Raw genomic sequence first — 24758 nt, 5'->3', positions numbered from 1 at the left:
CTGAGGGCTCTTTTTGTAGGCAGGCGGGCAAAGGCAACTGAAATGCAAGTTTGCTGTCCCTCTTTGTTCTCGCATCAGTAGGCCCTGGATATCTTCCCAGCACCTCTCTTAATCAGCCTGGAAATGTTTGCTAGCAGGAAGTAACCCCATCACATTGCCTTAGACTAATGATGCCTTTTTCCCCACTCACTGCAGGCATCCTCTGTGAGAGCAGTGGAGCAGCAGCTGTCTGTGCTATGGCTGTTGAACTGCATTTCTCATCACCTGAGATCCCTGAGCCCACGATATTGGAGAACATGCTGCGCTACGGACTCTTGTTTGGAGACCTTTTCCAGCTCCTGTGTGTGCTGGCCATCATCCTGCCAGTTTCCAAGTCCCCAAAGGCAGTAAGTAGCGCTGTGTGAGATTGATAGGGATGCTCAGGCAGTCGGCTGGGAGGGAACCGTCTGTAGCTGTTGCCTACGGCAGTGTGCCCCAGCACTGCTGAGAGTGCCGCACTTGGTTCTGTCCTTCCTTCCGCACGCCAGCAGCCTTGAGCTGCCAGCTCATCCTATCCTGCAGCTGCTGCTGCGCCCTATGAGCTGCCAGGCAGAGGGTCCACCCTCCCAGCACGGACCGCCTTGCTAGAGAGGACTTTAGGCTCTGGTTTGCATGGGATTTTTGGGAACTAGACAGAGGTGGAGTTTCTAATGTGCCTTGAGGTCAGGAAGGCGGTTTCCAGTGCTGGCCCCCAAAGCTGCTCGGTCAGGTGACTTTTTCTCCCAAAGCAGCTGTCAGCCAGTTGTAAGAAAGCTCCCTGACTGTTTCCCAATTGCTTCTTGCAGGACTCGGAGGGTTTTGAGTCTCAGACTTGGGAGACAGTGAAGAAACCCAAGGCAAGTGCTGCTCAGCTGAGCAAGAAAGCCAAGAAGGAAAGCAAAAAGAAACGATAAGGGCTTGAGCAGGAAGGCACAAAGGACAGCAGAATCGCCTGGATTGCGTCCTCAGAGGTGCACCAAAGGACACACACTGCGTGGTCTGGTTTTCAGGCCTGGCCGTGCTTTCCCTTTCGTGGACTGCGGAGAGGAACTAAGGAAGTTTTAGTCATTACCAGTATCCCTCCTATTTGATTTCATATTGAAATGTATTTTGGATGCATTTAGCTTCTCTTAGTTGCAAATAAAAGCGAAACAAACATTTGAATAGTGGTGCTGCCTCTTTCAATAGCTGCTCAAAACATGCCTGGCTCGGGCTGGTAATCGCAGGGTCATGAACTGGTTGGCTTCACATCCCTCCTGGAAATGGAGCTGCTTGTCCCATGTTTCCGTTTTGGTGTTCCCAACTGGTGGCCTTTCAGCCCATCTGGAACTGCTGGCGACGGACTGTGAGCATCCCCTGCTCTGTGAGGGCTGAGAGAAACAAAAGCAGCGTGGAAGGAAGAAAGGTGTCCCTGCGCCTTGAGTTTGTCTCAAGCCCTTTGGCTTTTTCTGGGTTCTGATGCACTGTCGGTTGCTGTTTGTACTGGGAAGCCCAGCTGCATGTTGGACTCGGAGGGTTTTGTGTTTACTGGCTGTTTCCAGTACTGGCTTCCACACTTGCTCTTTGAGGTTGTACAGCTGAAGCTTTAGGTGAAGTTTTCATGTGAGACAGGAGACTATGATGCCACCTTCCCTTTAGTTAAAATTGGACCTCAGTGATGTGGTCTACAGTGAGGCAGAGCCTGCAATTGCTGGTGCTGATTCTCCGTTACTCCTCTGTTCTCTTTGCAGCCATCACTACCCATCATTTCCCTCAATGAATTTAGTTGAGATACTGTATATCTTGTGCTTGTTCTTTGGGAATGATGACCGCTTTGTTTGATGGCGGGTTTCTGGCCCTCATTCCTCCAATTAATGCGATGGAACTGACAAACTTGTGTTCAGGTTGTTTGTATGCTCTATTTCTTATTTTCTCTGTATATGCACTGTCCCCATGATTCCCTGTGCATGTGATTAATTCACATGACAATAAACAAAAGAGACAATCTCCATTTCTTAGGAATGATGCTTAGGTTCAGGTACAGATGAGCTTCGTTTTAGAGGCTTCAGGCTTTGGAGACTACCTTGGTTCGAACAGCAGAAGGAAGCAGTGTTCACTTCTCAGCAGCACCAATCTACAAACCTGAGTAATAGCTGCTTGTTGCTCTGTTTCTGCAGAGCCTCGCAGCTCCCCGTGCACTGATTACAGCCTTTGGAAAGGCAGCCAACTCACTTTCCTTGGAAAGCCACACAGATGTGAACCGTAATAGCCCACTGACTTTAGAGATGATTGAACAGGACTCTTTGATTAAAGGATACTGTCAGATGCGTGTCTGCCCCTCTATTATCTGGTGCTCTGTGTTGGAAGCTTGAAGCTAGCACATCTTGCTCTGCCATTTTCTGTGTGTCCTTTTCTAGTTGGCAAGCTCTGACTGCTAGAACCCAAGATGCTAAAGCAATATTTAGACTCAAATGCATTTAATGAAAGGAGGCAATCTGTGTGTATGCGCTTTCTCCAATGAGACTGGCACTGTTCCCTCGTGTCTTTACCAGATAACTAGACTTTATTTCCTGTAGAGAGTTTTATTTACAGCTGGTTAGCTGAGAAGGGTCGTAAACATGGTGCAGTTAAACAAACAGCCATACCACCTGCAAGGACAGCAAGAACAACAGGATGACCTGTGATGGTGAGAAACTGGCCATGATTTTGTGAACTCAGCAAGGGAGTTACTTTCAGGATGATAACAAGTTGTTAAGATACTTGGGGATGGTATGTAATTGGGAACCAATAATGAGCTCCGCTTTTGCAATATGTATGAGCTAATTATCCGTATTATGAATGTACATGCAGCCAAGGTGTCATGGTTTAATAATTTTGTAATTTTGCTATCAGTATTCCACATCATAACATCATATAAAGCATGAATAATTTTACTGAATCTGCAACTTACAGAAGACTACATCTCCCAGAGAGCAACACGATAGGTCACGGGACCTGGACTCTATATTAACTCGGTCGCAGACTAGACTGAGGTCTTTCGAGTTCTGGCGTTCAGGGGAGTGTGTGGGAGCCTTCAGCCGTTCGCCTAGATTCACAGTAGGCCTCTCGGTTACGGGACTCATTCTCTCTCCTATTTTGCTTGATTCGTTAGCTCAATTTTCAATTTTCAATTATTTTGTATTTTATTGTGTTATCCGGTATTTCGATATAGTATTTAGTAAATAAGTGTTCCTCCTTAGATCGTTGCCGCTGTTTTCTTTTCCTAATTAACTTTTTCCTTTCGGCCTAGGGCCCCTCCGGGGCCCACGGCCCCCTGTCACGGACGCAGGTGGATTTTTCGTTCAAACCGTGACACAAGGAATAAACGAGAATAGCTGATCATATGTCAATGACAGGTGTGGTCGTTTGCTTTTCTCCCGCCGTTCTACAACAAATGGTGACCCTTGACGTGGCCTACCAGGAAGGATCGCAGCAGCGAAGGTGTTCGGATCCTTAAGCAGCGGGGATAGCATGAGCCAGGAAAAGAAGGTGCAGGTGCTCTACGTGACCTTATAGAAGGACCTAGTCGATACGGGCCGCCAACGTCCTTAAGACTGCAACAGCGCGCTGACAAATAGGTATGGGAAGGCAAGCGGTTTATTAAACATTTTCTTGCTTTTTTAAAAAAAAGCGTCAGGTATTTTCTTGCTTTTTGAAAAAAAGAGTCAGGTTAAGGGGACAGACTTGCAAAAGGAACTCCCCAAGTTATTAGCGTATGGGTATGCTAAAGGGTTATTTCAGAATCTGCATTTAGTGCATGATCTTGCTGAATGGCGTAAATTTGGAGATGCAATTTTTCAGGGAATGATAGATGGGGAGAAAATGGCTAAAAATTGTGGGAACTGTGCATGTGGTTTATAATGATTTGCTGCAATATCTGGCAGAAAAGGAAGGGGCAGAGCAAGCTAGTGCTGTGCAGGGGAGGAATAAGAATTATAATGAATGGTCAGATTGCCCGGTGCCCCCTGCTGTGTCCACCATAAAGTTGCCGCCGGCCGCCGAGCCTGCGTTGCCGGTGGCTGCGGAGCCGAGTGCCCCGTCTCCGTCTCCCTGCACGTCCGTATCAGATGAGCCGCCTGCATCAACCATGGCGCTACAGCCGGCCCCCTCGAACCCCCTTTGCAATGAGCCGCTCCCTGGGGCACAGAGTGACCTGGCGGAGGCCATCGCGCGGGAGCGGGGGGGGGGGCTTGGGCTGCGCTGGCGTGGGCTTGTTTAGAGGTGGGAGACGGTGAGGGGTTGGAAGCGGTGTCACAGATGGTGCTGCCGGGGCGGTATTCGCCTGATCCTGCAGGCGGGACACAGGCTGCTATCAGTGCTTTAGACTGGAAGTTGTTGTCACTATTGCGGTCTACGGTCAGTCAGTTTGGAGTAAAAAGTGAGCCAGCGAGACAGATACTGGATTATATCTGGAGTACTCAGGTTTTGTTGCCATCTGATTGTCGGGCTATAGCTAGGTTGATTTTTTCGCAGCACCAACAACTGCTATTTAATGCTTATTGGGAAGAGATGTGCCAACAGAGCACTGCGATAGTTAGGCAGCCTGGAGATCCCTTGTATAATGTAACCGCTGAAGAACTTTTAGGGGTGGGTCCTTTCATCCGGACGGAGGCCCAGGCTTTATTAGGACCTGTTAAATGTAGAGAGTCAATGTATCTGGCCAGGAAGGCTATGGATAAGATCAAGGCACCAGGTGGGCTGCCGTCTTATATGGGAATCCAGCAAGGAAGAAATGAGGATTTTGGAGCGTTCATAGATAAGGTAGCTGGAGCCATAGAGAAGGCTGGAGTACCAGAGTACATGAGGGAAATAATGCTAAAACATTGTGCACTTCAGAATTGTAATGCTACAGCTCGTGGCATTCTAAGTACTTTGAGGAGTAACTGGACAATAGAGGAGGCGTTAGACAGATTATCAAGTGTGCCCACGGGGGCTCAGGCTTTCATAGTTGAGGCTATTAAAGAGCTAGGGGCAGGATTAAAGGCACAGGCTGAGGCTTCCCAGAATCAAGTGTTAGCAGCTCTTGCACCCTTACAAGCGTCTGCGGTAACCAATTCAGGCCCAAGCACCTCTTTTAAATGTTTCCGGTGCGGCGTTAAGGGACATTTGCGACGGAATTGCCAAGCTGTCGGTGTGTGGTGCCAGAACTGCCGCTCGGACAACCACAACACCGTCACCTGCCGTCACCGGTCAAGAAACCTCCAGCCCAGGGCAAGAAAGAACAGCGGCCGCGCTCCGATACAAGCTGCCGTTCCCAGCCAGCGGCCGCCTGCCCCCCCGCACACGTCTCTCGCCGCGTTGTCGGTCTCTACGGCCCCCCCGCTCTCTGCTTCGCCCACGTCGTTCTCTGCGCCTCGCCGTGCTGCCCCCCCCTCGTCGTGCGCGGCTGCGTCTGTGCAGCCCGTGTATAACGTGGTTAAAGACACGGATGGACCGAAACCTGAGGATTGTTGTGACCCAGGTCCTGTAGATCCAGAAAGCGAATCGGACGCATTTCCTCTTGATACTTTGTTTGGAGCAGGAATGACAAATTTCCCTACAGCATACTGTGATGTCTTAGAGCAATGCAGAAAAGAAACAATATTAAGGGGTGATGCTGACACGTTGCAAACCTTTCCTAATCAGGTCCCCCATTTGGAATCCCTGCCTTGTGAGGTAGTGAAGGAGCTAAGGGAGTCAGTGAGAACATACGGAGTTCAGTCAGCCTTTACATACAATCTTTTGGTTGCAAATAGTGACAGTTACGCTATGACCCCTCACGATTGGAAAACTGTGTTAAGAATGATCCTCTCTGCTATGCAATACGCTGTGTTTATGATTGAATACCGGCTACATAATTTGACTGATAGCTCTTTGCCTCAGACTCGGACAAATCCATGTGGCACAGCACCTCTTCAACTGTGTCAGACAGATGTCACTCACATTCCTGAATTTGGTTGTCTAAAATATGCACATATAACAATAGATACTCATTCTTCTTATGTATTTGCCACAGCACATACAGGTGAACACAGTCATGACACCCGTAAATACTGGTTATCTGCTTATGCTGCTATGGGAATCCCACATACTACAAAAACAGATAATGGGCCTGCATATACCTCTAAGGCCACTCGAACTTTCCTCCAAGAAGGGTGTGTTAAACATACTACAGCCATTGCTCATTCTCCCACTGGACAAGCTATCACTGAGCACATTTATCAAACATTGAAATCCATTCTTATTATTAAACAAAAAAGGGGGAATATGGGAGACACACTACAAGAAATATTATGCAAGGTTTTGCTTGTTTTGCTTGTGCTGAAGTTTTTGAAAATATTATGTAAGGTTTTGCTTGTTTTGCTTGTGCTGAAGTTTTTGAATCGTGTTCATACAGATACAGCTTATGTGGATCGTCATTTTGAGGCTTCCCCAGTGCTAAAGGAACAGCCTATGGTTAATGTTTGGAATATGGCCACAGGACTTTGGGACTGTCCCCTACCACTGACAATTTGGGGTCGTGAATATGCTTGTATTTCCACAGGGACTGGCCCTATGTGGGTTCCAGCATGATATCTTCGGTCTCATCTGAAGGCAGAAAATAGCATCCAGCCTTTATAGTAATTGTAATTGTGTGTTTCTTACTTAGTGGTATTGCTTTGTAACTTGCTGTGTTATAGATAATATTAGTAATAGTTTGACATAGTGTGTGATAGTGATAGAACTAGAGGGAATGGTTTTAAGTTGCATCAGGGGAGATTCAGGCTGGACATTAGGAAGTATTACTTTTCGGAAAGAGTAGTCAGGCATTGGAATGCACTGCCCAGGGACGTGGTGGAGTCACCAACCATGGGAGTGTTCAAGAAACGCTTGGATGTGGTGCTGAGGAATATGATTTAGCCAGGAAGTATTGGTAATGGTTGGACTAGATGATCTTCTAGGTCTTTTCCAACCTTGATAATTCTGTGATTCTGTGATTTTCTGTTTTACCAATGAAGTCTCAAGATTTAGAGTTTAAAGCATTAGCTAGGATGTTGTGTGCTTCTTCTATTTTAGTAATAGATCAGATGTGTATTAAACGGGATTTGATCTAATCAATGCTAGAATCTACAGGAATAGCTCTTTTAATGTTTTAGTACTGTTTGGTTATGATGTTATTAGCCTATTAGTTAGCTTTTCTTAATTTGCAAAGACAAAACCTGGAAAGGAATCCCAGGCAAAGAGATGACCCTGTATCATAGAACGGAGACCTCTTTTACATCCAATTAATTGGGATCTGAAAATATAACCATGCATCATTTTAGACAAAAGTGCACGCTAATAGAACTAAATTTGATAGTTTATTCTGTATTCCAAGCAGGTGTTCCACTTGGGCTCTATATCACGCACTGGCCATGCGGATGTGGTGTACAACTGGAAGAAATCCTTCAGACCCTGAATGCAGGAGAGAATCTGTGATGGGTGAGAGAGGAAAGCTGCACCTTGAAGCAGGGGACGCCCTGCTGGCACTACCTGTCGCATCCACCACCAACATGGCTTGCTGTTTCTCAAGGGTCAATAAGTAATAATGCCCCTAGTGATACTCTAGTACATTTGTCCTCTAAAATTGGTTCTATTTGACATGCTATTCCATTAAATTGTGCGATCATTAATCAATTATTAGCCCGGATAACTCAGTCAGTAGAGCATGGTTATGAGCATCCTAAAAGCATTTATTGCACAAATTTTAGTGGTCATTAAAATCAATATATTAGAGTATATGAAAATTGAAGACTTTTCCTGATCAGTTACAGATTAACACAATGGGACCCTCACGGATTTATTTTCAGGTTGCAGAAACTTAGGTTGCAGTACAAACATGTTTGTTCTTTTTAGTAGGTTTAACAGTAATGTTGTTATGTTGTATTTGACTTGTCTCTTTTTTCACTTTTAGAGTATTGTCAATCGAGGCCTTGATTGAGTTATAATAGTTATGTTATTAATTTAAGTAGTGTTGCTATTCTATAGGCAGTATTGTAAGAAGAATTCTACAGAGCGTCAGTCATGGATCCAGATGAGAAGTTCACAGAACAGCAGCTACGAAGCAGGATAAAACTACATGAGAACTGACTGAACAAATGAACTGAACTGCTTGTTAAATATGATTAATCGGTCGTTAAATCAAACCGTTTTTCATCCTAAAAGAAAACGGGGGAAATGTAGAGAGTGTTTTTTACAGCTAGCTGAGAAGGGTCGTAAACACAGTGCAGTTAATCAAGCAGCCATGCCACCTGCAAGGACAGTGAGATCAACAGGATGCCCTGGGATGGTGAGAAACTAACCATGGTTTTGTGAACTCGGCAAGGGAGTAACTTTCAGGATGATAACAACAAGCTGCAAAGATACTCGGGGATGGTATGTAATTGGGAACCAATGATGAGCTCTGCTTTTGCAATATGTATGAGCTAATTATCCGTATTATTATATATATATATATATATATATATATATATATATATATATATATATATATACCTTATATATATATATATAAAGGTACACGCAGCCAAGGAATAAACGAGAATAGCTGATCATATGTCAATGACAGGTGTGGTCGTCTGCTTTTCTCCCGCCGTTTTGCAACAAGTCCTCAACCTACCTCACTGTTCACTCATCTTTCCTTATCTTTGTTATAAGGATATTGTGGGAGACAGTATCAAAAGCCTTGCTGAAATCAAGGTAGACAACATCTATCGCTCTCTCCCCATCCACCCAGCCAGCAACAGTGTTATAGAAGGCTACCAGGTTGGTCACACATGACCTCCACTTGGTAAACCCATGCTGACAACTCCTGATAACCTCCTTTTCTTCCAACTGTCTGAAGATGGCATTCAGCACAAGCTGTTCCATCGCCTTTCCAGGGACAGAGGTGAGGCTCTCTGGCCTGTAGTTACCCAGATCTTCCTTCATACACATTTTTGAAGACAGGATTGACACTGGCTATCCTCCAGTCTTCAGGCACCTCCCCCATTATCTAAGACCTCTCAAAGATGATAGAGAGTGGTTCTGCAGTCATCTCTGCCAGCTCCCTCAGCACACATGGATTTATGAGTATTGTTGTGGCCTAGGCGCTCATGGGCCAACTCTACCTTGACTAAAGGCAAGTCCTCCATTCCCCATACCCTCTCATTAAGCTCCAGGGTCTGGGATTCCTGAAGGAGAGCTTTTACACTGAAGACAGAAGCAAAGTAGGCCTTCAGTATCTCCACCTTCTCAACAACCCCCATTACCAGAACACCTCCCTCACTTAGTAGGGACCCACCGTCTCACTAGTCTTCATATTATTCTTAACGTAATTTCAAAAGCCTTTTTTATTATCCTATTTAATGAGTGTCAACCCATTTACGTAATACTATGTTCTGCCTGTGAGGAAGCGTGAGAGGGAGGAGGGCCAGTCAGTGCTGGTTCTGTGGCAAGGTGTTTATCACTGAAGAATACTAACTGTTAATGGAAAGATATATGGTATTAACGGTGTTTATGGGAACTGAAGAACTGTATTGTTTGACAAACTGTTCTTATGGTATAAGAAAGCATAATTGTTAATGGCATATGGAAGTGTTGTTGAGGGAATGTGGAAGTGTATCTGAGGGTACAAATAGTGGAATAGTTCACAGAGGAAAAAGGGTTAAAGAGAAAGTGAGTTTATCTGCACTGACATGAGAGCAACCCCCCGCTCCATTCCCCTGCAAGCAGAGCAAAGCAGAGCAGAGCAGAGTAGAGCAACTGTCCCCATGTAGCATGTAGTGTTATTCTGCTTACTAAATGGATGAGCTCACTACAGAACAGGCAAATCTTCTGTTCTGCTCCATCTCTGGCATACTCTGGAGTCCAAGGCATTTCAAAGCTATGGAACACCTACGTTCTTTCAATGATGACACCTTAGTATGCTCTGGGCTCTCATTTCAATTGCATCTAAGTAAGTTAAGAGTCATGACAGCTGACTGGAAGGCCAATGGTCCCATAAAGTGCATCAAGTAAGTTATTGCCATCTGGGTGAGGGAAAGGGTCGTCCCTGTCTGCTCTGCACTGCTGCAGCCTCACCTGGAGCACTGGGTGCACTTCTGGGCACCGCAGAAGATCAAGTGCATCAAACTATGGGAGAGTGTGCACAGGAGGGCACTGGAACTGAGAGATCAGAGATTCAGAGTTACATTGGGATTGACTGCTTGTTCAGACGGGGCCCTTCTCACATCCCACATCCTCTGATGAGACACAGGGCACATGTGGGTTATGAACTTGACAGCATTTCTGCAACACATGCAGAGCCTGGGATCTTCCCTTCCCATGTCTTTCACCTAACATCATATAGATTTCCAACTCACTGCCACAGGAAGTGCCCTGAGCCAACATGAGAGACAGGATCTCCATGCCAAGGGTCTGGGAATCAGGTCTTGTCCTGTTTGTTTTTTAAGACAAAGGAGGATTTTCTTAGCATCAGTGTGGAGAGTGTTTATGCAGAATGGCTTCATGAGAAAGGACATGAAGAGATTCCACTAGTTAAATTGTAAAAGAATGAATGTGATTAAAGACAAAGACGGTTTATCCTAGGGACGGTCACGGGCTAAGCAGCTGAGAAGAAATCAGGATGTGAAAAGACAGGGTATGTAGCTAAAGATGAAATATGTATCTAGAAGCAAGGACGGCCTAAGGGAAAAGCAAGATGTGTAGCAAGGTGTAGACAGAGCTGCAAAGAAAAAGTATCCATAAGACTAACCACAAAGGTCAGATGAAGTAATGTCTAATTCACCAATCCTGAGCTTAACTTTTGCAATATGCATGAACTTATTACTGATTGTATAAATGAGATGCTGTAACACCTAATAAACGAGGCTTGTTGACCATGATAGCATGAGACTTGTCTCCCGCGGTTACTTCCAACAAATGGTGACCCCGACGTGATAAAAAAAAAAGGGCGCCACGGGTGAAGAACTGCGTTGGGTTCGGGTCCGGATTTCACAGCCCGACGGACGACGAAAGAGCTAAAATTGGAGCTCCGCGTCTCGAGTGACCACACAGGTGGGCTCGACCGACACGTGCTGCCGAAGCCTGGAGGGCTGCAACGGTACCGACGTGAGTAAAAATGGACAGGCAAGCAGCATATAATTTATTTTCCGCTTTTCTTAGGCGGAGACAGTTTAAGGGGGTAGACTTGGAAAAGGAACTCCCTAAGTTATTAGTGTATGGGTATGCTAAAGGGTTATTTCAGAATCCGCATTTAGTGCATGATCTTGATGAGTGGCGTAAATTTGGAGATGCAATTTTTCAGGGAATGATAGATGGGGAGAAAATGGCTAAAAAATGCGGGAAGTGGTGGCGTGTTGTTTATAATGATTTGTTGCAATATCAGGCAGAAAAGGAAGCGGTAGAGCAAGCTAGTGCTGTGCAGGGGAGGAATAAGAATTATAATGAATGGTCAGATTGCCCGGGGCCCCCTGCAGTGTCCACCGTAAAGTTGCCGCCGGCCGCCGAGCCTGCATTGCCAGTGGCTGCGGAGCCGAGTGCCCCGTCTCCGTCTCCCGGCACGTCTGTATCAGACGAGCCGCCTGCATCGACCATGGCGCTACAGCCGGCCCCCTCGACCCCCCTTTGCAATGAGCCGCTCCCTGGGGCACACAGTGACCTGGCGGAGGCCGTCGCGCGGGAGCGGGGGGGGGCTTGGGCTGCGCTGGCGCGGGCTTGTTCAGAGGCAGGAGACGGTGAGGCGTTGGAAGCGGTGCCACAGATGGTGCTGTCGGTGGGGTATTCGCCTAATGCTGCAGGTGGGACACAGGCTGCTATCAGTGCTTTAGATTGGAAGTTGTTGTTACAATTGCGGTCTACAGTCAGTCAGTTTGGAGTAAAAAGTGAGCCAGTGAGACAGACACTGGATTATATCTGGAGTACTCAGGTTTTGTTGCCATCTGATTGTCGGGCTATAGCTAGGTTGATTTTTTCGCAGCACGAACAACTGCTATTTAATGCTTATTGGGAAGAGATGTGCCAACAGAGAGTTGCGATAGTTAGGCAGCCCGGAGATCCCTTGTATAATGTCACTGTTGAAGAACTTTTAGGGGTGGGTCCTTTCATCCGGACGGAGGCCCAGGCTTTATTAGGACCAGTTAAATGTAGGGAGTCAATGCATCTAGTCATGCAGGCTATGGATAAGATCAAGGCACCAGGTGGGTTGTTGTCTTATATGGGAATCCAGCAGGGAAGAAATGAGGATTTTGGAGCGTTCATAGATAAGGTAGCTGGAGCCATAGAGAAGGCTGGAGTACCAGAGTACATGAGGGAAATAATGCTAAAACATTGTGCACTTCAGAATTGTAATGCTACAGCTCGCGGCATTCTAAGTACTTTGAGGAGTAACTGGACAATAGAGGAGGCGTTAGACAGACTATCGAGCGTGCCCACGGGGGCTCAGGCTTTCATAGTTGAGGCTATTAAAGAGTTAGGGGCAGGATTAAAGGCACAGGCTGAGGCTTCTCAGAATCAAGTGTCAGCAGCCCTTGCACCCCTCCAAGCTGCAGTCGCTACAAGCCCACGCTCGCAGAACAGCTCCCTCATGAAATGTTTCCGTTGTGAAAAAACTGGCCACATCCGTTACGAGTGCCAAGCCACTGGGATTTGGCGCAGCAAGTGTCAATCCAACACCCACAACGCTGCTGTATGCTATAGGAAGTCGGGAAACGTGAGAAGCAGCGCACGAAAGAACAGCGGCCGCGCTCCGATACAAGCAGCCGTTCCCAGCCAGCGGCCGCCTGCCCCCCCGCACACGTCTCTCGCCGCGTTGTCGGTCTCTACAGCACCCCCGCCCTCTGCTTCGCCCACGTCGTTCTCTGCGCCTCGCCATGCCGCCCCTCCCTCGTCCTGCGCGGCTGTGTCTCTGCAGCCCGTGTGTAACGTGGTTAAAGACACGGATGGACTGAAACCAGGGGATTGTTGTGACCCAGGTCCAGAAGATCCAGAAAGCGAATCGGACGCATTTCCTCCTGATGATACTTTGAAGGGAGCAGGAATGACAATTTTCCCTACAGCGTACTGTGATGTCTTAGAGCAATGCAGAGAAGAAACAATATTAAGGGGTGATGCTGACACGTTGCAGACCTTTCCTAATCAGGTCCCCCATTTGGAATCCCTGCCTTATGAGGCAGTGAAGGAGCTAAGGGAGTCGGTGAGAACATACAGAGTTCAGTCAGCCTTTACATACAATCTTTTGGTTACAAACAGTGACACTTACGCTATGACCCCTCACGATTGGAAAACTGCGTTAAGAATGATCCTCTCTCCTATGCAATACACCGTGTTTGTGACTGAATATCAGCTACATAATTTGACTGATAGCTCTTTGCCTCAGACTCGGACAAATCCATGTGGCACAGCACCTCTTCAACTGTGTCAGACAAATGTCACTCACATTCCTGAATTTGGCCGTCTAAAATATGCACATGTAACAATAGATACTCATTCTTCTTACATATTTGCCACAGTACATACAGGTGAACACAGTCATGACACCCGTAAACACTGGTTATCTGCTTATGCTGCTATGGGAATCCCACATACTACAAAAACAGATAATGGGCCTGCGTATACCTCTAAGGCCACTCAAACTTTCCTCCAAGAAGGGTGTGTTAAACATACTACAGCCATTGCTCATTCTCCCACTGAACAAGCTATCACTGATCACATTTATCAAACATTGAAATCCATTCTTATTAATAAACAAAAAAGGGGGAATATGGGAGACACACTACAAGAAAGATTATGCAAGGTTTTGCTTGTGCTTGTGATGAAGCTTTTGAATCATGTTCATAGAGATACAGCTTATGTGGATCGTCATTTTGAGGCTTCCCCGGTGCTAAAGGAACAGCCTATGGTTAATGTTTGGAATATGGCCACAGGACTTTGGGACTGTCCTCTACCACTGACAACTTGGGGTCGTGAATATGCTCATATTTCCACAGGGACTGGCCCTGTGTGGGTTCCAGCATGATATCTTTGGTCTCATCTGAAGGCAGAAAATAGCATCCAGCCTTTATAGTAATTGTGATTGTGTGTTTCTTACTTAGTGGTATTACTTTGTAACTTGCTGTGTTATAGATAATATTAGTAATAGTTTGACATAGTGTGTGATTTTCTGTTTTACCAATGCAGTCTCAAGATTTAGAGTTTAAGGCATTAGCTAGGATGTTGTGTGCTTCTTCTATTTTAGTAATAGATCAGATGTGTATTAAACAGGATTTGATGTAATCAATGCTAGAATCTACAGGAATAGCTCTTTTAATGTTTTAGTACTGTTTGGTTATGATATTATTAGCCTATTAATTAGCTTTTCTTAATTTGCAAAGACAAAACCTGGAAAGGAATTCTAGACAAAGAGATGACCCTGTATCATATAACAGATACCTATTTTACATCCAATTAATTGGGATCTGAAAATATAACCATGCATCATTTTAGACAAAAGTGCACGCTAATAGAACTAAATTTGATAGTTTATTCTGTTTTCCAAGCAGGTGTTCCACTTGGGCTCTATATCACGCACTGGCCATGCGGATATGGTGTACAACTGGAAGAAATCCTTCAGACCCTGAATGCAGGAGAGAATCTGTGATGGGTGAGAGAGGAAACGTGCACCTTGAAGCAGGGGACGCCCTGCTGGCACTACCTGTCGCATCCACCACCAACATGGCTTGCTGTTTCTCAAGGGTCAATAAGTATTAATGCCCCTAGTGATACTCTAGTACATTTGTCCTCTAAAATTGGTTCTATTTGACATGCTACTTCATTAAATTGCACGATCATTAATCAATTATTAGCCCGGATAACTCAGTTGGTAGAGCATGGTTATGAACATCTTAAAAGCATTTATTGCACAAATTTTAGTGGTCATTAAAATCAATATATCAGAGTATACAAAAATTGAAGACTTTTACTGATCAGTTACAGATTAACACAATGGAACCCTCACGGATTTATTTTTAGGTTGAAGAAACTTAGGTTGCAGTACAAACATGTTTGTTCTTTTTAGTAGGTTTAACAGTAATGTTGTTGTGTTGTATTTGACTTGTCTCTTTTTTCACTTTTAGAGTATTGTCAATCGAGGTCTTGATTGAGTTATAATAGTTATGTTATTAATTTAAGTAGTGTTGTTATTCTATAGGCAGTATCTTGGAATTGTTGTAATACAAGAAGAATTTTATGGAGCAGCAGCCATGGATCGAGATGAGGAGTTCACAGAGCAGCAGCTATGGAGCAGGATAAAACTACATGAGAACTAATTGAACAAATGAACTGAACTGCTTGTTAAATATGATTAATCGGTCGTTAAACTGAGCCTTTTCATTTTAAAAGAAAACGGGGGAAATGTGGAGAGTGTTTATGCAGAATGGCTTCATGAGAAAGGACATGAAGAGATTCCACTAGTTAAATTGTAAAAGAATGAATGTGATTAAAGACAAAGACGGTTTATCCTAGGGACGGTCACGGGCTAAGCAGCTGAGAAGAAATCAGGATGTGAAAAGACAGGGTATGTAGCTAAAGATGAAATATGTATCTAGAAGCAAGGACGGCCTAAGGGAAAAGCAAGATGTGTAGCAAGGTGTAGACAGAGCTGCAAAGAAAAAGTATCCATAAGACTAACCACAAAGGTCAGATGAAGTAATGTCTAATTCACCAATCCTGAGCTTAACTTTTGCAATATGCATGAACTTATTACTGATTGTATAAATGAGATGCTGTAACACCTAATAAACGAGGCTTGTTGACCATGATAGCATGAGACTTGTCTCCCGCGGTTACTTCCAACACATCAGAGCCACCATACCAGTGCCTCTGCCTGACTGGAGTCATGGCTTCCAATTATCTGCTCTAACAAGTCCCTTGGGAAGCTTGCTTGCTAATGGCCCTCAGTGGGCCCATTAATACTCCAAGAAACTTCACTGTTACTTCTGACTTTGTCTTGCCAAGTACTTTATGCAAACTTCTCTCTGCACTGGAGGTTGATGGACTCAGCACCAAATGCACCCTGGGGCCCATTATAAACTAAAGAGCCTCTTGTGCCTTGTGCCTTCCTGTTGTCTTCTTCAGGTTTTCAGAACGTGTTCAGCAAAATGGAGAGAGCTTAAAGAGCAAGAATCCAAAATGCATTTAATGTCTGTTTATTTATAGTTTGTTTTATACAAGAAGTTAAAGAAGCACTTTGCAACTGATGTCAATGCAGGATGTCCCCAATGAGTTCTATTCTGTTGCTGTGTGGACAAAGTTCCTCCTCAACCTCCCCACCCCTCTTCTACTCTCATTGGCCCCATGGGACTTGCATCACTTTTCCTCACATCACTCTTCTCTGTTGTCACCCACTCAGTGTTAAACCTCCTTTGTACAAACTCCCACTGGCTTTCCACAGAGAACCAGCTGCACACAGAAAAAGAAAGATTTCTCTTTATTTATGGCCAACAAACAGAAGGAAAGGTGATGCAATTGAATGAACAGAAAAACACAGTGATCAATTGCATGCCACGTCCAAGCTGCTTCTATTGAGGTTTATCTTTCTTAGGGAATATTTGCACAAGAAATGAGTTAGACACTGATAGGATGGGATAGATAAAATCATGGTGAAGGACTTGACAACAGATTTTTGAGGAATGGAGAAAATTCCAGTAATCTCTCTGGGATAGATCAGCCAGGGAGTTGGGAGGTATCAACGTAAAATTGAACAGGACTTGTGAGTATTTCACACACTGAGCATGAAAAATTAAAAAGAGAGAAAGAGAAAGAGAAAAAGAAAAAAAAAAAAAAAGAGAAAGGATGAAAGGATAAGGAAAATTAAAAGGAAAAGGAGAAGAAAATGACATAGCAAAAGAAAAAGAAAGAGAAAATGAAAAGATAGGAAGGGATAGAATCACGGTGAAGAAGTTGAGAACACAGTCCATCAGACTTTGGTGAGATGGAGCAAACTTGACTCATCCCCCTAAAAGTCAGAAATCAGACCGATAATTGGGAGGTATCTGACTGAACAAAGACAAGGGATGGGGAAATCTGGCAGGCGTGTGTCTAAATGGCCTGCTGAAAACATGCCCTTAACCACGGCCATTTATTTAGGAGAGCTGTGTGGAGAATGTTTATGCAGAATGGCTTCATGAGAAAGGACATGAAGAGATTCCACTAGTTAAATTGTGAAAGAATGAACGTGACTGAAGACAAAGACGGTCTATTCTAGGGCCGATCACGGGCTAAGCAGCTATGGAGAAATCAGGATGTGAAAAGACAGGGTATGTAGCTAAAGACGAAATATGTATCTAGAGGCAAGGACGGCCTGAGGGAAAAGCAAGATGTGTAGCAAGGTGTAGACAGAGCTGCAAAGAAAAAGTCTCCATAAGTCTAACCACAAAGGCCGGATGAAGTAATGTCTAATTCACCAATCCTGAGCTTAACTTTTGCAATATGCATGAACTTATTACTGATTGTATAAATGAGATGCTGTAACACCTAATAAACGAGGCTTGTTGACCATGATAGCATGAGACTTGTCTCCCGCGGTTACTTCCAACAAAGCTGTGTTACAGAAAGGCAGAATTTCTATACGTCCTTATCAAACTAGTTTTTTCTTCTTTTAGTTTGACTTCTGACTTTAACTTTGAAATCAGACAAAGACCTTACAGTAGCAGACGTATCTGATGAAGAATTCACCATTTGTTTACTGTTACAGCATGAAATGATTTGTAAAATGAGTACAGAGCAGGTAAAGAACATCTACCATGTGAAATCAAGGATCATCCATTCCTGCCCTAAACACACACTTATTCACCGAAAAAATTCTCCCTCTACATATCCAAAAGCTGATTTTAACAGAAATCAGAGCATAGACAGAAACACACAATCAAAATTAAAATGTTTCTTTGTGAGTCATTATGAAGTTAATAAAACATTTAATAAACACAGTGAGTCCGAGCTTCAGAGATGCTTTGTGTTTTTATTTATTTATCTAGCCGGAAGAATGTACACACACATTTCCTTGGACTGTGGTATTGAGAGATACACTTAAAGCAATCAAGCTGAAGTATAACAGAAGTATATCTAAAGCACCTTTCTTGAAGGACGGCAGGATCACTGAGGATAAGATAATACAGAGCCATAAATGAGAAAGATCAGAAGGACCAACCAAGCTGTATAGCATTTCAGAGTGTAGCTGGTTCTTAGAAGAACGAATGACTCTATGGTTCTATGATTCTGTGACTTAAGGTTGGAAAAGACCACTGAAGGTCATCTAGTTCAACCATCAACCCACTCCCAGCATGCCCACTATGTCCCTCAGAGCCACATCTACACGTTTCTTGGACGTCTGCAGGGATGGTGATTCCACCATCACCCTGGGCAAACCTTTCCAATACCTAATGACTATTTTTGAGAAGTTGTTTCTCTGAACATCCAATAGAACCTCTCCTGGCACAACTCTAAGCCACTCCCTCTTGTCCTGTCACTAGTTACACACAAAAAGAGGTTGAACCTCACCTCACCACAACCCCCCTTCAGGAAGTTGTAGAGAGCAATGAGGTCTCCCCCCAAGCCTCCTCTTTGCTGGACTAAATACCCCCAGCTTCCTCAGCTGCTCCTCACAAGACTTATGCTCCAGACCCCGCACCAGCCTCATTACCATTCTATGAACATGTGCCAGGGTCTTTCTTGTAGTGAGGGGGCCCAAAAATGAACACAGTACTCAAGTCACAGCTTCACCAATGCCAAGTACTGAGAGATTATCATCTCCCTGGTCCTGCTGGCAACACTATTTCTGATACAAGCCAGGCCTTCTAGGCTACCAGGCACACTGCTGGCTCACATTCATCTGGCTGTCAACGAACACCACCAGAATCTAGATTCTAGCCACAAGCCTGCAAAATGGAGTGGCATGATATTGTGATCAAAGTGCAGTAGCTGGCACTTGACTTTGTTGAAGCTTATACAATTGCCTTCAGCCCATTGATCCAGCCAATTCAGATCCCTCTGTAAGGCCTTCCTACTCTCAGGCAAATCAACACTTCCTTCCAGCGTGGAGGCATCTGCAAACTCACTGAGGATACACTCAATCCCCCCATCCAGATCATCAATAAAGATATTAAACAGGACCTACCCCTATACTGACGCCTGGGAAAAAAAAAAAAAAAAAAAAGTCAATTAATGAAGCTGGGAAACAGCACAACATTAGGCACCTCTTTGTATTCTAAGTGAGACAAGAAAGAATATTTTCCACTTTAAATTCACAGTATGTAATTAGCAACAGGATAATAGTTATCTATAAATACCTACAAAATCCTTTTACTGAAGGCTTGTTTTGTTCTGGAGACAAACCATCTGTGCATTCCACTCAGAATCTGTATTTACAAATGCTCTGACTTATGTCATTGATATCAGATCAAAAGAACCACAAGCTAAAAACTGCTAACAAAGATAAGAACCAGCTTAAGTCGATCTGCATATACTAAAAGTTTAACTCTCACTGGGTTAGTAGAAAAAAACTACAGTACTGGAATGTAGAGGATTTTACAGACACTTTACACCTGTGTTTTTAACTGTGTATCTGAAGCCCAGGGTGCCCAGCAAAGCCACCAGGTGGCACGAACACATAGTACCAGAGGTGCTTTCTCTCACCATCCCTCAGCAAAGGCACTGCCCCAAAACAAACTGTGCGATCAACCCACCAAATGACAGAAGCACAAAATCATTTATCTGAAATGAATCTGAAAATATCTGGCAAACCAATACCCTTCATAAAAAGAGGAAGAGATGATTAGCCAAAAAAATACATTCTATTTCCTCACAATTATTGGGTTCAACTTCAGGCATCTTTTTATTCACTCAACATATCCTTTAAATATCAGGTCACAGTAGCAGCCCCTGTTTTGTTACACAAGATGAAGAGCAGTCATGCCCTGCCCGGCATTAGAGTTCTCATCACCTGTTAACTCATCTGCGAGCTCATATGCAGCAATAATGTATAGATCAATCAGGAAATTAAAAAACAAATAAAAAACCAGCAGGATGCCATAAATGTTGCACTGATTCAGCAACAGGAGATAGTATTTACCTATCTGTGGCATTCGACTCTCTAAGACAAGATCAAACCATTTCAGAAACAATAAATGTCAAAAACCCTCTCAAATCTGTATCAAAGAGCATCAAGACCTCCCAAACATTGTACCCTAGAGCTTAAACTCTCAGGAAAGAAGATGACACATACATACAAGAAAATACTTTAAGGCTGTCAGAGAGAAGGCACCTACTACATTAAAGCATTGCAACTCGATCCTTGCAACACTGCAGTACTTGCAATCCTTACAGTTAGCTGAATTCCATTTCTAGACCATCAGAAGAGCAGTAGAACAGGTGCCATTTGTAAACAGTGAGCTCTTCAGGAGTACAAGATGGATATTAACACTACCCAGCAAATGCATGCCTTGGGCAACAAATACATGCCGCTCTACTTCACAGCGTCAATTGATGTGATATCTAAAGTATTCATAAATAATATCCACATATACTATTGGTTCCATTTAAATCTAATCAAACTTGGTAGAGTGTATATTAACAGTACAAAATTGCAAAAATGGCTTTCAAGTTAAATTTTTCAAAACATGGTCCTTCTACAAGGAATATAATGATTGCACCCTAACACTTCAAATAGCATATCCATGCATCATTTAGATTGCTCAGAGGGATTAATAACTCTTTTGTCCAGCGGTGGACAAGCACCAGGCCCCAGTGTCCGCTGTGCAAACGGGACGTGAAGACCATCATTCACTCCGTGCAAGCAGACGACAACTACAAGGAGGTGGAGGTCAGACCAGCTGCACAGGCGTCCGTTGCTACACGGAGACCCGCACTCCACCACGCAGCCCGGCCATGGCCTGCAGTGCCCACGCATCCTCATCCTCTGGGCGGCCTCTCCCCTGCCACCTGGGCTTCCCTCTTCAGGGAGCACCCGGCCCTGCTGCGGCCCCTGCGGTCCTGGCTGCGCCAGAACCTGCACCGCATCCTGGGCACCGAGGGGCCACAGGCAAATATCCTGGTTGACAGTGTCATCTGGGCCCTGCTCCTCGTAGGCTTGGCAGAGGGGATCCTGATAGAAATGCTGGATCCTGACCTGCACGGCCACACAGTGACCTTTGTGAGGCACTTCATCGCCTTTGCGGTGCGGAGGTGCAGCCGGGTGGCAGGCCGCTTCCTGGGCCTCAACATCCCCCCTGCTCCTGGGGCACAGGAGGCCACAGCAGCAGAGCCCAGAGCTGCCACACCAGAGGAGCCACCTGTCCCTGGCTCAGCACCCTCCAGCAGCCCTGCCAGCTCCAACAGGGACGAAATGCTGGGCAGGGCAACACAAGAGGTTCGTGGGCATCCCAGCCGCCCACACGGCAACCCTGCAACTGTCACCACAGAGCAGGCAGCGCCTCAGGAGGAGCCAGGAGAGCCTGTGGCAGGGCCCTCCGGCACCAGCCCACCTGAGGGGACCCGGCGAGCCCCGAAGAGGAAGGCCGGTGACTCACAGGCCTCAGCACCATCAAAGAAGAGGCCACCCCGCCGGCAGCAATAGAAGAGCCCATGGGGCAGCTGAGGAGGCTGGGGCCAGGCAGCACCTGGGACACACACTGGCCCCAACGGACCCAACCATCCTGTCAACACTAATTTTCCATGTTTTTTTAGAACAGTGTCTTTAAATACTGCCCATTTCTCTCAAAAGTGTCAAGAGGAACTGAAATGCCAACAACTTCAATGAGTTAGCCACCTTTGAGCTTGATTAAGTTATTGTTTCTATGTTTTGAACTATGAGAACAGCAAAAGAAGATTTTTTTGAAATTCGGCTGAAGATAACTATTCATCAAGAATGTAGATGTGAAAATACTATCATGCTGAAGTACATAAACTCGTATACTATTAAAGAATACAGTTCTAATCAATTTTTGCTCTTAAATGAATGATTGAATTTTACTATCGATTTTAAAGGCTCGAAAGAGAAATAATATTACTTTGAATATCAGTTCCCTCCAGGAAATACTGACAAAGCAACATCTAGATTTTCTTTTTAAATGAATTTCAGTATTCCATGAATTCCAGGGACTCCAAATAATATAACATTTCCCATTTATTTCGGGTCCATTTTTATTACAATGCACTTCCTCCAACAGACTAGAAAGCAGTCTAGCAGCTCTCAACTCTAAAGAATAAAACCAAAATACATTCTGTCTCTGACACTAGAAGGATACTCTAATGGAAGATATAAGAACTGCTCCTGTCTCCTTATGATTTACTCTCAGGAGATAGCAACTCATCAATAAAAGTGAAATACATTTGTGATCCTCTTTAGTTTGTCCCCACAGGAACAGAATGAACTTGCTAAGCTTTACACTAGCTTCTGTGCGCTGTTCTTATTGGGGCTCATGCAGTAATACCTTGCAGAGATAAAATGAAGCGGTAGAGTATTTCCCCCCAAAAAAGGTTTCCAGTTTCATTCATTTAATTTTATTATTTTTATAATTTGAAAACTATTTGAATATTTTGCCTCTTTCGATAGCAGATGAAGGGATATAGAAATTGTGGAAAGACTACATATTGTGAAATAAATCAAAATTGCTACAGCTGAATAGGATCGTACAGTAGGTATGTACATATGAAACACTGACAGTTGATTACTATAGCAGAAATTGCAGCATTTGGAAAAGAAAAAAAAAAAAAAAAAAAGAACACCAAAGAAATAAAACAATAATAACAACAAAAAATAGAAAGAAAGTTGTTGAACAGACAAAGAAAAAAATCAAGCTAATTTAACCTATCGACACTCATTTTAAGCTTGGAGGAGCTACAAGTTGATCATAATATTCATTGGTAAATCTGAACATAAATAACTTTGGAAGAGAATTAGCTGATATATTATTTTATATGATACCCTTAACATATTTAAGCTACAATCTACAGGAGCTTTACTTTCACATAACAGAGCCCAATAAGAAGGCCAGCAACGTGTCGGTCATCAAACTAGTCAGAAAGTTCTTGCCTAGGTTTTATGAAGGCAATCGAAGAGTAGGAAAAAAAAAAAAGAAAAAATAAAACCCACAGTGAAATCATTAAAGGAAAAATAAGGCAAAAGTTGTTACTCGGGGTACATAAGTATACAGCACTTCATATAGGAGTCATTCCTAAGTCATACAGGACTTAGGAACAGAGATAGCTTATGTGGTCTGAGAGCACCCACTGTCAACTGAATCCTCTCCAAGTCCACACACCTAGAATAAAATCTGCTCAGCAAACATATAATTAATATTTACTACTGGTCTACTTTCCATGATCTGACCCACATCAACTCCACAGCAGCTCCTGCCCCATAGATCTGACCCACATCTGCCCCACAGCAGCTCCTGACCAATAGATCTGACCCACATCTGCCTCACAGCAGCTCCTGCCCCATAGATCTGACCCACAGCAGCTCCTGTCCTATAGATCTGACCCACAGCAGATCCTGCCCCATAGATCTGCCTCACATCTGCCCCACAGAAGCTCCTGCCCCATAGATCTGACCCACATCTGCCCCACAGCAGCTCCTGCCCCAAAGATCTGACCCACATCTGCCCCACAGCAGCTCCTGCCCCATAGATCAGACCCACATCAGCCTCACAGATGCTCCTGCCCCACAGATCTGACCCACATGTTCCCCACAGCACTTCCTGCCCCATATATCTGAAGCACATCAGCCCGACAGGAGCTCCTTCCCCATAGATCTGACCCTCGTCTGGGCCAGAGCAGCTCCTGCCCCATAGATCTGACCCACAGCAGCTCCTGCCCCATGGATCTGACCCACATCTGCCCCACAGCACCTCCTGCCCAGTAGATCTGACCCACATCTGCCCCACAGCAGCTCCTGACACATGGATCTGACCCACATCTGAACCACAGCAGTTCCTGCCCCATAGATCTGAACCTCATCAGCCACAAAGCAGCTCCTCCCCCATAGATTTGATCCACATCTGCCGCACTGCATCTCCTGCCCCATAGATCAGAGCCACAGCAGCTCCTGCCCCATAGATCTGACCCACATCATGTCCACAGCAGCTCCTGCCCCATAGATCTGACCCACATCATGTCCACAGCAGCTCCTGCCCCATAGATCTGACCCACATCAGGTCCACAGCAGCTGCTGCCCCATAGATCTGACCCACATCTGAACCACAGCAGCTCCTGCCCCATAGATCTTACCCCAATCAGCCCCACAGTAGCACCTGCCCCTTAGATCTGACCCACATGTGCAACACATCAGCTCCTGCCCCATAGATCTGACTCACATATGCCCAACAGCAGCTCCTGCACAATGGATTTGACCCACATGTGCCCCATAGAAGCTCCTGAACCCCAATTACTTCCAACGGTGTTAAATTACCCCTTGATCTCAAAGCTGAACAAAACAACACAATGCCACACCAATACTGAATACATAGAAACAAACAACTCCTTGGGCCTCAAGGGGAGGCTGATGCACAGGCCACGGCTGCCAGCGTGCAGCTGGGCTTCCCAGGGCAAACAGCAACACACGGTGCATCAGAAGCTGAAGGAGCCCTCAGGGAAGAGAGGCCAACTCAACGGGCTGAGCACGGGACACCCTTCTTCCTGCTGGGCTGCTTCCCCTCCTCTGGTTTCTTTCTGTCGGACCTCAGAGAGCAAGGAGATGCTCACAGCCTGTCACC

The 24758-nt window shown here is 44.9% G+C and overlaps 1 protein-coding gene across 1 annotated transcript; it reads left to right on the top strand.

Annotated features, from left to right (window-relative positions):
* On the top strand, positions 1-1180 carry LOC146756535 (protein MANBAL-like). The gene is made up of 2 exons (XM_085523964.1): positions 1-386; positions 825-1180. Exons 1-2 carry the CDS (start codon positions 168-170, stop codon positions 930-932), a joined length of 327 nt encoding a protein of 108 aa, XP_085380090.1. The 5' UTR covers positions 1-167; the 3' UTR covers positions 933-1180.
* The last annotated feature ends 23578 nt before the right edge of the window (positions 1181-24758 follow it).

This window comes from Coturnix japonica, chromosome 26 (genome assembly GCF_054131305.1).
Source record: "Coturnix japonica strain WE chromosome 26, WE-NBRP24, whole genome shotgun sequence".
In the NCBI taxonomy this organism is placed as follows: Eukaryota; Metazoa; Chordata; class Aves; order Galliformes; family Phasianidae; genus Coturnix; species Coturnix japonica.
This window is presented reverse-complemented; position numbering and strand designations above follow the sequence as displayed.

Excerpts from the sequence above, each read along its gene's own strand:
- LOC146756535 (XM_085523964.1), top strand. The coding sequence starts at position 168 with ATGATGCCTTTTTCCCCACTCACTGCAGGCATCCTCTGTGAGAGCAGT. Across the intron at positions 387-824 it reads TTTCCAAGTCCCCAAAGGCA|GACTCGGAGGGTTTTGAGTC; the intron begins GTAAGTAGCGCT and ends TGCTTCTTGCAG.